The sequence below is a fragment of the Alligator sinensis genome, unplaced genomic scaffold (assembly GCF_000455745.1).
Source record: "Alligator sinensis unplaced genomic scaffold, ASM45574v1 scaffold445_2, whole genome shotgun sequence".
Classification (NCBI taxonomy): Eukaryota; Metazoa; Chordata; order Crocodylia; family Alligatoridae; genus Alligator; species Alligator sinensis.
Genome location: NW_005842081.1, coordinates 1,780,078 through 1,793,705, shown reverse-complemented (window position 1 = coordinate 1,793,705; position 13,628 = coordinate 1,780,078). Strand labels below are relative to the sequence as shown.

General features: G+C 38.6%; 1 protein-coding gene across 4 annotated transcripts in view; it reads left to right on the top strand.

Moving 5' to 3' along the window:
* LETM1 (leucine zipper and EF-hand containing transmembrane protein 1) overlaps positions 1 to 13,281 on the top strand; it is a 54,895-nt gene extending 41,614 nt beyond the window's left edge. For 3 of the 4 annotated variants that reach the window (XM_025204435.1, XM_025204434.1, XM_025204436.1), the window contains 4 exons: positions 2,243 to 2,377; positions 2,820 to 3,010; positions 5,586 to 5,742; positions 7,673 to 13,281. In XM_025204435.1, coding sequence (XP_025060220.1) covers positions 2,243 to 2,377; positions 2,820 to 3,010; positions 5,586 to 5,742; positions 7,673 to 7,822 — 633 coding nt within the window. In that variant the 3' untranslated portion in view covers positions 7,823 to 13,281. The remainder of the gene's footprint in view (positions 1 to 2,242; positions 2,378 to 2,819; positions 3,011 to 5,585; positions 5,743 to 7,672) is intronic. The other variant, XM_006023817.3, reaches the window with a different exon arrangement.
* Positions 13,282 to 13,628: the final 347 nt, after the last annotated feature.

Genomic DNA, 13,628 nt, shown 5'->3' with positions numbered 1-13,628 from the left:
TGTAGGGAAGTTGATACCTGGATATTAATAGAATACTGAAATTTCATTTCGGACATGAAAATGGGACTGAATACTTTCTGTTTTGTGAGTTGTTCTGTGGTCACTTCTTGAAAGCGTGAGACGCATGGTCTTTCATATAGTACATGAGTTGTAAAAACAGTTACAACATTGTTTACAACTTGTTGGTTTACAATATTCTTGAATGTACAGTATTTAATTTAATATGTGGATACAAGATTTTCATAGATTCATAGACATCAGGACTGGAAGGGACCTCGGAAGATCATCGAGTCCATCCCCCTCCCCCAGGGGCAGGAAGTCAGCTGGTGTCACAGGATCCCAGCAAGATAAACATCCAGTTGACTCTTAAAGGAATCCAGAGTAGGTGCTTGCACCACCTCTGGCGGCAGTCTGTTCCAGGCCTTGGGGGCTCGGACTGTAAAGAAGTTTACATCCGAAAAAACTACTTCACAGTCAGGGCGGCTAGGAGCTGGAACCAACTTCCAAGGGAGGTGTTTCTGGCCCCTACCCTGGGGATCTTTAAGAAGAGGCTGGATACTTACCTGGCTGGACTCATTTGAGTCCCGTTTTTGTTTTTAGGGTGAGTGGTTTTGTTTGTGTTTTTTGGGTTGTTCTCCCGCCCTGGCGGGGGGTCGGGCTAGAAGATCTATTAGGTCCCTTCCGACCCTGAAACTATGAAACTATAAGTTCTTCCTTATGTCCAGCCTGAAACGGTCTTGGGCAAGTTTGTGACTGTTTGACCTTGTCATCCCATGGGGCGCTGGTGAACAGGCGTTCCCCCAGCTCCTGATGTACACCCCTTATATACTTATAGGCAGCCACTAGGTCCCCCCTGAGCCTTTGCTTTTCCAGGCTAAAGAGCCCCATAGCTCTCAGCCTCTCATCATAAGGCCTGTTTTCCTGCCCTCTGATCATGCATGTGGCTCTCCTCTGGACTCTCAGGCTTTTCCACATCCTTTTTAAATTGTGGAGCCCAAAATTGGATGCAGTAGTCCAGCTGCGGTCTCACCAAGGCCGAGTACAGTGGGAGGATGACATCCTGGGATTTGCCAGAGAAGCATCTATGGATGCAAGTCAGAGTTTTGCTCACTTTGCTGGCTGTAACATCACATTGGTGGCTCATATTCATCTTGTGGTCAGTCATGACCCCCAAGTCCCTTTCGGCCGTGGTGCTAGCAAGAGCAGCACTGCCAAGCCTATAAGGTGTTAAACTCTTTCAGATGTGATTCCCTCCTCTTCTCCTTTCCTGATAGCAACTATGTGGAATAAGGTATTCAGTGGATCATCAACTGCTTTTGGTACATTAGTGGTTGATGGTTCCCTTGCTTGCTGAGTTGAAAATTGCAGCTCTGATGATATAACTCCTGTCACTTTGATGGGAAAAGCAAAGATTACAGTCAGATTTTGGAGATTTTTGGATGAGAAATGTCAATTCTTTTGTTCTGTTTGTCAACAAGTGCCTTCACTAACAGTGGTTAGTAATATGCTCTTGCAGTGACAGCTAATATCTGTGCTTAATGTTAGTTTATCAGACAACTGGGAAAAGGGAGTTTATGAAACAGAAGTCAGATTTCCCTGTTATTAACCAAGTAAAATCCCTTTTCATCAGATAAGCTACTAGAGCCACAACCAATCACAAATAATCATGTAACATTTTTTTTACATTTTTTTGCTATTTTGGGGGCCAAATACTACATATAGTTCGTGTAACATTTAGTTATCCCTATAAAACTTTTTTTCTGTCAAGGCTTGCTGCAGGCATAGAAAAAGACCAATTTATAAATAACAAAATTTACTAAAATGTTACCCAGCATTTTTATAAGTATTACTGAAGTTTACTAAATTAGATGGAAAAAAAATAACTTTTGAGTTTTGCAAAACTTTAACATTGGAAACTGAAAGTGACTATTTGTAGTCTGTTCTTTCCTCTGTTGTCTGTGTGAGTCTATTTCCATAGCAACAGGAAGAAGAGAAACTTTTTAAATATGAGGGAATTGAGCACGAGAATCACAATTTGGCAGAGGGACTAAAGGGCAGCTATAGTACATGAAACTACCTTTTGAAATCCAAAAATCCTTATTGACAGTTTTATCATTTCCATCAACCACGGAGTCTCAAAATATCAGTCTGTATTACACAGACTCAAATCTTTTAGATATTCTTGGAAGAAAAAACAAATCTCTCTCTGTTTTTTTTTCCCTTGCTCATTTGCATATTTTAGGGTGAGGATATAACCAAGGAAGAGATTGACATGCTGAGTGATGCTTGTACCAAACTGCAAGATCAGAAGAAACCTCTAACAAAGGAAAAGGAGGAGCTTGAGGAGCTGAAGGGCAATGTTCAGGAATATAGTGAGGTAAAAATGGAACAGCTAAGATGCTTGTGCAGTTTTATCTGTGCAGTCATACAATAAATGATGTCAATCTGCATAACATGAAACATTAAAGGCCTCAGTGGCTCAGCGAGTGCGCTTTATTCTACCAGGCAGGAAGCATCAGATCCTCACCTTGTTTGTATAGTCACAAGGTTGTTATGGATGGATGAATAGGAGTGAAAATTGTGAAGAATTTGTAAGACTAATGGATGTGACGAAGTAGCAGCACTTGGGGATATTTCGCAAGTTAATCTTCACTCGAGTTCCTCTGTATTTCACTGTTTCCACTGTTCATAGGTGTGATGATGGCAGTAACTCTGCTATTGGTTTGCACAGAACTTCTGTCTTGAAGTGTTTTTCTGTGGAACTGTAGTATCAAATGTAGCTCATTCTGAAAGCTCTTTTTTGCCTTAAAATCTTCCAGGATTTGCTAGAGATAAAGGAGCTGTCTAAGACTGGACAAGAGGAAGTAGTGGAAGAATCTAAGGCAAGCAAGAGATTGACCGTAAAGGTGAACCGAATGATTGGTCAGATGGACAAAATTATTAGTGAGTTGGAGAAAGACAAAAAGACAGTTGATGGACAGCTGAATGGTGGTGCTACCCCACCTGTTGGGTAAGTGACTGAAGGCGGTATGCTTTTTTTAAAAATTTCATTCATCAGCTCTTGCACATAGTGTGAAACTTGAATTTTTGCCTTAACTTGGTTTAGAGAAAATTGATAGCATACAAGTTGTTCAACACTTTTAAGTACAGCTCTTTTCTGAAAGAGAGGACAAAAATGGCATTGTAGGTTTCATCTCTGTATCCCAATGATTTTCATTTCAAAGCTGATTAGTGGATAAATAAGATGGTTTCACCTTTTCTCTGCTGGCCCAGCAGAGAAGTCAAATGGGGTCCTATGGGTGTTTTACTTGTTGCATCTCCTGTCCTTAATGAAGGCCACTTTATACTCCTTGCATTTGTAGAAATTCCTCTAAAGAAGTGGGTTAGGAGGTGTGTGTAGGTGAGGAGACCCCTGCGCAGATCTCTGATCCCTGTCATGCTGTGTTGCAGGGCAGGGAAGCAGTGCAGCGCGGTGAGCAAGCCTGCTGGTCCTTTCTGCGTGACTCGGCTCCGCAAGGAGCAGAGCTCCGCGCCAGGGGTCTCCTTGCTTTCACTATCCGCCCTGTGCTGCCCTGATGAGAGCAGTGCTGGTCCCTGCCACGTGACCTGGCTCCACAGGGAGCAGAGATTCACGCCAGGGACTCCTCGTCGCCGCTGCCCGTCCCATGCAGCCCCGGATTTCTGCTTCCTGCGGAGCCAGGTCACACGGCAGGGCAGTGCTGCCGTGCGACCTGGATCTGCAGGGAGCAGAGATCCGCACCAGGGTCTCCTCACTGCTGCTGCCCACCCCACACTGCCCCACATCTATGCTCCCTGCAGAGCCAGATCCCCTGGCAGGGACTAGCACTGCTCTGCTGGGTTACCTGGCTTCTCAGGGAGCAGAGATTGGTTAGGAGGTATGTGTAGGTGAGGTGACCGCTGCGCAGATCTCTGATCCCTGTCGTGCTGTGTTGCGGGGCAGGGAAGCAGTGCAGCGTGGTGAGCAAGCTTTCTGGTCCTTGCCGCGCAACTCGGCTCCGCAAGGAGCAGAGATCCGCACCGGGGGTCTCTTCGCTGCCGCTGCCCACCCCATGCAGCCCTGTGTTGCCAGTGTGGATCTCTGCTCCCTACAGAGCTGAGTCACGCAGCAGGGCAGCAGCGTACAACTGTTTCCCTGCAAGCCTGGCTCCGAAACTCTGAAATTTTCTGAAACGTTTTGGATGCCTCATTTTGTTTCAGAGATGTTTCTGAGCCTTCCGTTTTGATTTGGATTCGGTGTTTAGGTGCCAAAACAGGTCATAACACCTCCGAAATGAAATGGCTGCCAAAATTTTGCATAACCCTAATGTGTTTGAGATCTTTGTGTGTATTGTTTGCATGTCGGTAAATGGGTTGACCTTCATTTATTGGCAGTTACCAGTGGTCTTTTAGCTTTAGAGCAACTTAAGTAACCCAGTACCACCTTAAAGCTCCAAGTTGGATTCCTCCTTATGTCTCATTTTATACACGTTAGCTTCTATTTGTCCTGACTGGTGGTGGGTTATTGGAACATTCTCGCAACCTGCTTCTGTGTCTGTAGAGTATTATTTTTCTCAGTGCAATTTTCAGGCTATTGCATGAAACAGCTAAAGTGACCTAAGCTTTTATGTCTCACCAGGAAATTACCAGATGTATGATACTTAAGTGGACTGAGGGAAGTGATCAGGCTTTATATACTGATTATGCTTTGTCTTTCCCCCCACCTTCTTTTCTGTTCAAGTTTTTGTTTTACCATTTGAACCTGCTTGGTGCAGTCATTGCCATATCCATTATTAGAACAGCCATAAAATCAGCAGAAGTTCAGGATGGTTTAGTGGCAGATCTGAGATACAGTTCCCACTTTTGTTCTGAAAAGCGTCAGTCTGAGGCCAGAGGCAAGTGTGAAATTAGGACAATGCCAATGAAGCCCTTTGTAATAAAGGATTGTTGTTCTTATCTTCTCCATCTCTAGCTGGTGTGTTCTGGGAGATGTAAACACATGTAAGGGCATGCAGAAGCTTCTGCCTACAGAAGGTGGAGAAATAGTTCCATCATGTCACTAAGATGACCCAGAAATGGGGACAGATTTTTTTTGAAATCTGCCTAACCACAGCATGAAGTTCAACTCTTTATCTTTGTAAAAGTGCTCCTTACATCAGAGTGTATAGAAGTGAAGCCTGATTTAACTGAGCAGTTTTACTTTACACACTCTTACAAGCAAATACTCCCACTGTTGCTTTCCCAGGATTTGTTAAAGGGACTTTTCCATTGTCTATAGACTAGCCTTTGAAGTCCAGTAGGATGACCAAGGCAAAGTTAATGTACCCCGGATGAATAAGGAAGGACAAAGGGAATTAGGTACATATGCAGACGTATATGGCAACTCTACTATACTGTGGTATGTGCAAAACAGCATATGGAAACCTCAAGACTGAGAATCTAGGGGAGAATAAAGATCCTACTGCTTACTGTTCCTAACTCATTTTTACCCTTTTGTATTCTGTTCGAGCAATAAACCTGTGAGTTATCGACAGGTTTCAGTATGAAGTACTCCTATCACTTTTATAGTAACTGTTTCCCATATACAGATTGTGTTTCCCCTTTAGGGAGAATCTCATCAGCATCAGTGAGCTTATCAATGTCATGAGACAAATCCAGAAGATTCCAGAGAACAAACTAAATACTATTGTCATGGCACTAGATGAAAACAAGGATGGTAAAATTGATATAGATGATGTTGCTAAGGTGAGTTTGTAGAACAGCTTAATAAAATGAGGCTGGTTTTACTTGTATACAGAATTGTTGACTTGAGTGGCACCATGGTCTTTACTTCATTCATATAATTTTTTGTATCTGAATCTTATTTTGCAACTGTTTAGAATTTGAAAACCTGCAGTATTTGAAATTATATATCTGCCTGGTCTAGGTGAGTGCTGTTAACGAGGTACTGTATATTAATGCTGCTGTTTTGGAGGATGTATTTGATTCTTCTTCCCTCCCCCTCATTAAGCATCCATTTCATCCTGAACCCAAAAGGTTTCTCTTCCCAGTATCAAACACACCAGTGGGACCTACGTTCATCCACTGAACTTCGTATGTTCTCAGGCATCTTTGGTGTTGCTCCCAGTCAAGCCTTATGTTTGATATTTAAAAAATTATGTATGTACATAAACAGTGTTTTCATATCCTGCAGCATTAAAACAGTATTTACTGAGTGAGCTGATGAGGGTGGGGGATTGGAAAACGCAGGTTTGTGTGTGTGTACATTTTTTGTCCCCTTTTGTTTTAGGGAAATTGTGGGGGTTTTAATGGTTGCAAACAGTTTAGACTGATATGTAGCTAAAACCCTACCATAATGTGTCGTTTCGGTATACTATATGCAAGTGAAGTACTCAGGCTTACATATTTACTGGCCAGAAGCTTCCTTCTATCTAACATTTACCTAATCCTGGAGTGTATTGTGACACCAGATATATTATTTATAAGTAGCTGCCCCTTCAGTTCCTCTGTTATGGAGCCACAGAATCTTTCCAGTTCTGAAGCTCACATCATGCGGCGCCTGAGAGGGTTGCAGCACCAGATGCATTTCCCCAGAATTACTGATTAATCTGAATCCCTTTCCCTCCCCCACTGCTATCTGAAGTTTTTGGGAAGTGCACACTGCCCACTTTTCAGTGCCTGAATTTTTGAGTAGTTTAGGTTGCATTGTAAACACTATATGCTTTCAGCTGCTATGTTCCATTTTCCACCTTCCCACTGTTTTGCTCACTTTTTATGTTTCTTCCACACTACACAGTAGATCTAGGAATTAAATGAAAATATGCTTAACTAGCAGGCTGGCTCACTTGAAAGTCATTTTCCTACTCTGTACAGTGACAGTGAATGTGTTGAGGAGAGTGCGGTGTGAAAAATGCAGCATTTGTCTTGATGAATCATATTTTTCCTCTTTGGAAAAGTCAGTTTTTTTCTAAACTTGTTATTTTAATTCTATCCCTGTGTCTTTTGAGCTGCTATTGGATTCAGTCATGTTTATTTATCCAAATAGAACTGACCCTAATGGATGTGATCTTTTGTCCTGGTTTTCAAAAATTGTACATCCTGTCACACAACACATGCATGTCAGGAACCTTGATTTTTGGTGTCTGGGATAAAATTCATCAGATTGCAGTCATGCAACAAGTGAGCAGTGAACCTGCCCAGTTGTTCAAAGCATGCAGCAGGAAGTGGCAGTCAGACTGTCCACATACAAGGCTCCCATCAGCTGGGCTCGTATGGAGACATCCCTGATCTCCAGCTGTCTGTGTCCCAGGTCCTGCGGCACTGGCAGCTTGGGATGGGGAGATGTAGGTGCCAGAGCAAGGAGAGCCCTGCGCTGGGGCAAACAGACAGCCGCTAGCACAGGGCTGTTCCATGCATTTTGTTAGCCTGTCAATTATTCAAGAACTGGACTGAGACCTACAATCACTGGAGTCACTGAAAAGCCGTTGTGGGCATTGAATTTAAAAAAAAATACATTTTGATTCTGAATTCTTTAGTACAACACTGCTAGTAGAAAAGCTCTGGTGTTTTGCTTAAGCTTATGAGAATTACATAATTTTCCCCCTAGTTATAGCTGAGATGGCATTTATAGGTTAGGATTTGAAACTAATGCCTTCTCAACTTTTTTTTTTTGTAGGTAGTAGAACTGATTGACAAAGAAGATATCGATATTTCAGCCAGTCAGGTTAATGAGATCATGGCAATGCTTCAAAAAGAAGAGAGAGTAGAAGAAAAAGAGAAGACGAAAGAGAAGCTTGAGAGAGAAGCTGTGGAAGTAAAGAATTAAGTTTCAGAATCTGAAGCTTAGTCTCATTTTAATCGAACAGTTTCTATCTTCTGCTGTCTATTGCCTACGTATTTATCAATTTAGCTTTTGTGATTATGAAAAACGTTACTGCTTTTGAGGTGATTTTAGTGGCAAATCAAAGATATTTCTGGAATATGGAATGAAATGTCTGTTATCAAGGAAATGATTTGTCATTCCAAGAAGATGAAAACTAAAGGAACACTTTAATACAGTGTTCTTCCTATGGAATCCTCTGTTTGTACTCCATTTCTGTGCGATAGTGATTCATTGAACTCAATAGTTTGCAAAGCAGTAATATTAAACGAGCAGTGAATCTATCATGGAATAATGTTTCTCCTTTATTTCCCTGCATCATTAAATGGGACCCAATTCTGTTCTGCATTCTCTTAGCCTTTTGCACAGCATAATAGTAATTTGTCCTTGACATTCAGCTGAAGGCACAGTTGCCTCAATAGTCACTGTTAAGATTATTTAATTTTATTGGAGCTTAGGATCAGCTCTGCTGTAGCCTCATAGATGGAGAACGTAACATCTTTTGATCACTTTGGTTAGATTAGCTCTTTTTTTCAGCACTTAGGGAAAGATTGTTTTTTTTTTTTCGTAGGACTGAAAGCTCCCCAGAAGATTTTCTTTTTTTAATGTGCCTTCTGCTTCATATAACTGAAAAGTGGGAGTTGCTAATTCTATTCAAAATTCCACTTGGATTGTTAAACTATTGAGGACACAGGAGCCTTTAAAATATTTTCAAACTCTGTTTTGACGCAGACAGTAAATTATATCGTGTGCATATAAATAGTTAAATGTAAAGTAATTAGAAGGGAAAAATGCCAATCATGGGATTTTTGCATATATTTTTTACAAATTGTAGTTATGAAAACTGCTGTTGTTGTTATTTGCCTGGACTCCATGTACAACGTAATGAGTTTTTTACTTCTTGATTTTTCATCTCAGGTATAAAATTGCTAACTAACCAGGTGACAGTCAAAGAACATAAAAATGTTCGTCTCATGACTTTGCTTTCTGTGATATCACCAAATAATGTCTTGTATAAACCAGTGTTTTGATTACATTGTTTGCATTCTGATTGATTGGTTTTATATACTTGCTTCTATAATTATGTAATTAAATTTTGGCAGTTAATGGATCTGGATTTACTATGCCATGTCTTTATTTTTAAACTGAAGATTTAAAACTCAAATAGTGACAGTTTATTTTAGTATATTGCAGTGTTTGATTAGGCTACATTTTCCCCCTTTTTTTCTTAAATGCTCCATAGCAAATGAAAGATGAAATTTGTAACTTTGATCTGAATTCTTTCTGTTGTGAATCCAGTACTGCAATGTTTTATACAAACAATCTTTTACAGTTTTTTTTCTAGGTAATCAGATGAATGTTTGTTTAAGCTTGGTGCTAACGGTAGCTATGCTAGGGTGGTGGAGAACAGGGTCTTTACTTTTTGTTATTTGAGAAAATACGTATTATTTTCCTAAATGTTTTGACTCCCAAACATATTTACACACAATTCTTTGTTTTATGTTAGATTTAAATTTAGAATGACTTAAAATGTTTTCAAATCTTCCTGACATTTAGTGGAGCAAAATATAGTTTGGACATTCTCATGGCTTGTGTGATGGACCATGATATTCATTTAATATTCTTTGTACACTTCTGTAGCAAGAGTTTATCAGCTAATTTTAGGAATGGGGTAAATTTTAAGTTAACGGCTATAGAACTTGTATTTCCTGCAGTTTGCAAAGAAAGCTACTTACGTTGAATAATGTGACTGATTCTGACAACTACTGCAGTTGTATTTTATTGTGTAAATTCTAATTTACCTATAGACAGATTGAAATTCAAATGAATATGATCTCTGCAATTCTTAATGTATATTTAAATTAATGGGCATATCTGTTTTATTATAAGGTAATGCTCAGTTATAGATTTCAGCACAGACTAGGTTTCAAGGTGTGAATTTCTAACTTGACCATAACCTTATAGGTCAGAATTTGTCATACAAGAGGAAAATGTAATAGTTAAATTTTGTTTTAACCATATTGTTTTAAAACAATTATACAACTGACAAAAATTAGAAATATGTATTGGCTTTAGATTAGTTTAACTTTTACATATCTAAAAATGCCTTTGGTTTTAAAAATGGCAGCTTACTAGTTTATAATATAGTCTTACCAGAAAGTTTTTGGTATCTTTTGTAGAGGTGATGTTAATTGGCAGAAAGTGTGACACCTTTCAACTAAAATGCCTGGTGACTTTTTCAGTGTCACAAATGTGTGTAAAATGCATTGAATGGATTAAATTTAAAATATAGGAAGGTCCCTGAAAAACGCATTCTGTATGAGAGCTGTGTAACTGTTCACTGACATTGGCAGCAAAGTACTCCAGACTGAGCTGTACTTATCAAGGCTTTTAAACACTGTGTCCCTTGTGCTTTTGTTATGTCTTTTGTTCATTTGAAATATTTGTGGAATGAATGAGAACGGAGCTGTAAAGGAATTGTTGGAATGTTCTTAAAGAACATCTTAATTAAATTAATTGGGATACCTTTATGGCTAACATTTAAAGTAGTAGACTCGTCTAAACATGGTATATTGAGGTATTTGAATTTTTGAATCTGGTTATTGAAAGCAGTATGTTTAAGAATATAAACTGTGTCAAGTTCCCCTGTTATCTAAAGAGATTATAAATCAAGCACGGTTAAGCTTTACAATTTAGTATTAAAGTAAATAATGCAAATCAGTTGTGGAAACAGGAAAGATTTGCCTTTTGATGTAGAAAGTGGGCAAATAGTGGCAGTGGGACTTGCCCAAGTTCTTCAGATTTGGTAAAGATTTAATAGTCATCGGTGGGTTGTCAGTGACTCAAGTGTAGAACCATTCCAGGAGTAGTCTTCTAGCTTTCATCAAGACTACTTGGGTAAACAGGGTGTTTCAGGCTTCAGATAGGTGTTTTTATTATTTTGTCTATACAAAACAGAAATGAAGTTAACAAGTAGTTCAGGAGGTGTGGCGATGACTTCCCAATATACAGCAATTGGTCATAATGCATTTCTGAATGAGTATTTAACTGGGAAGTGTATTTTTTTTAAAATTAGATGAGAGAGAATACTTTAAAGAAAGTTTGTAAATGTTATGCTGGTAAATTTATAGGGCAGTAAAACTTTTTTTTAATGGCTGGTCCAAATTCAGGAAAAAATTGACTTGAAATGAATTAGGTAAAAATGCCATAAGAATCTTTCACTTGTTGAATTACTAAAAATTCCAGTTTGACCAACAAAAAGCACAGTAGTAGTACTTCTGCTTTTGAAATAATCAGGACGTTAATTGAATAAGTATGTCCACTTTGTCTTCTGCAAAGCCCACTTTTAGTCAGATCTTGGGCAAGAATTGCATTTTATTGCTTACACTGTGTAAGCAAGTTTGCTTGCCAGCTAAGTTCCAGAGGCCTAACTTTATAAAGACTCTTCAGTAGATTTACATTCAGTATAATGCATTGCCTTTCAAGATCAGGACCTTTGATCATAGGCTCTGCAAGGGTCTAGTTCTTTTTTACAACATGGAATGCTGCTTGTAACTTTTTATTTTAATATCTACACTTCGCATAGTGACTTTAAGCTTTAAATATTTTATGCATTTTTAAAACATTTCTTCTCCTTTTTAATTTATTTCAAATTACTGGATATATTAAAGTTAAAGGTCCCATATTAATTTCTACTTAATTTGTGTTATGTAAGTGAGGTTTCTTTATTCAGTTTTTGAGTTCAGCCCACTATGTAAGACTCTTTTAACAGCCTGTGCTATGTGCATACAGATCTTCTATTTGCTATTGTGTAATAAAAAAAAACTTTTGGAAGTTTATTGAAACTTTTGTCTACTACCTTCTTGTACTCTTGATGCCAGATCTGTCTTTTTTTTTGTAACACTTCTTGATTTTCTTTACTAAGTTTTATTTATTGCTATGTAAATGAGTTGCCAGGCATGGGACTGAAAAAATGATGGATCCAGGATTTGCAATTATTTCTACAGGGAGAGTACAAAGATCTAAAAATCCCAGTTTTCTTACCTCTGCAAAAATCCCATTTAAATGGGGCTTTACTGCCTAAGAAAGGTGAGAAGGATCTAACCTTTCTTTCCTATCTCGACCATATAGTAGTTAAAAATCTGGCAGCCATCTAGCTTTTTATTATAAGCACATCTTCATTAGTTGATTACTTTGCTGTCAAAATGAATGTACTTCAAACTAAAAGGAGCCCCCTTGAGAGGGATTGATTTTTATTTTGCAGATATATCTGCACATGGTTGTTCTTAATCAGTGCCTCATAGGCAGAAAGCTTTAAGCAAAAAAAAAAAAAAAAGTGCTATGGCTCCCCATATATAATATTTGTATTAATTAACTAAACATTTTTCCCTGAGAAACTTGGAAATTATGAATACTCTCTTTAATACTATTTTTATAAATAATTTCTCTGTGTAGCAATGATTATTTTGGCAAATTTATAAGTTGTGTAGCCAGTATATGAAATCAAGGCTTTTTCCTGTAAATGTTATGATATTTATTGTCTCTTACCCTGTCCTTCAAGCGGAGTCACAGAAGTCCTGATGGTCAGGGACAGTTAAAACCCAGTTCAGGAAGATACTTAAGTGTGTTAATAATCTCCGTGAAATCCATGAGGGTCCTTGTGTTCTTAATATTTCTAACCTATATTGCAGTAGTGTATAGAGGCTTCAGCAAAGGATCAGGTGCCATTGTGGGTAGGCACTAACCCAAAAGATAATTGCTGCCCTAGAGATCTTACCAATTTACAGAAACTTGTCAAAATGGGGACAAAGACCCAGCTCCATAAAGGTATTTAGGTCATTAAGTCTCATTGACTAGGCATTGGGTGATTTAAATATCTTTTAAATGGGGGCCCCCACAGATGACAACACAAATCACTATCTGAGGATTCCTTTAAAATTGGAGTGGTTAGATTAAGTATAGACTTGAAAAAATTCTGGGCCAAATTCTGTTTACACCGTTGTAAGTGAGCAGCATTTAGTTCTTTGGCTTTTTGTTTTGATTACAGGTTAGTGTTTTGGATTAACTTGTCATATAAGTAACATGGTAAAATGGTCTGTAGAGGAATCATAGATGTGGGAGTTACTGAACTCAATGAGCAACCTAGAGGTGTACTTAGTTTCAGTGAGGGTAGGTGTCTTTAATGACCCCCAACGACTGAACTCTGGATCCATCATTGTTTCTACTTATACATATGCACTGATATAGAGGAGTTATAACTTAAATGAGGCAATAGCCTACATTTGTATTATATATTTAAAACAATTGTCTAGTTTATTGATGTGCTGTTCATAAGAAAAATTGTAAAATGTTTTATGGACTCATTTACCTTGTTAAAAGGAAAAAAATAAAGGGATATGATTGGCTGAATGTAGTCACTTGTGTCTGTGGTCGAGCAGAAGATGACTAAAACTTGCCTCTGTCTTTTATTGGAAGAGAAATAAGCAGTAATGAAATACAAACTAGCTATTTTCACATTAGACTTACAAATGCAAATATATATTAAAGTAGAGACAGTTATGTAGGGAATTGTGGTACCCATGTGAATTTTACTGTCTTCACTTCAATAATGCAGGACAAAGTTAATTTCAAAACAAAAGGTGTTTCTTTGCAAATCATTGTCACCAAGTTATCAAGCTGTGTGTAGACCAGCTTTTGAGGTGTTATTTGTGGGGAGCAGGATGATCTTGTAGCTTGTCACTGGCCTGAGATT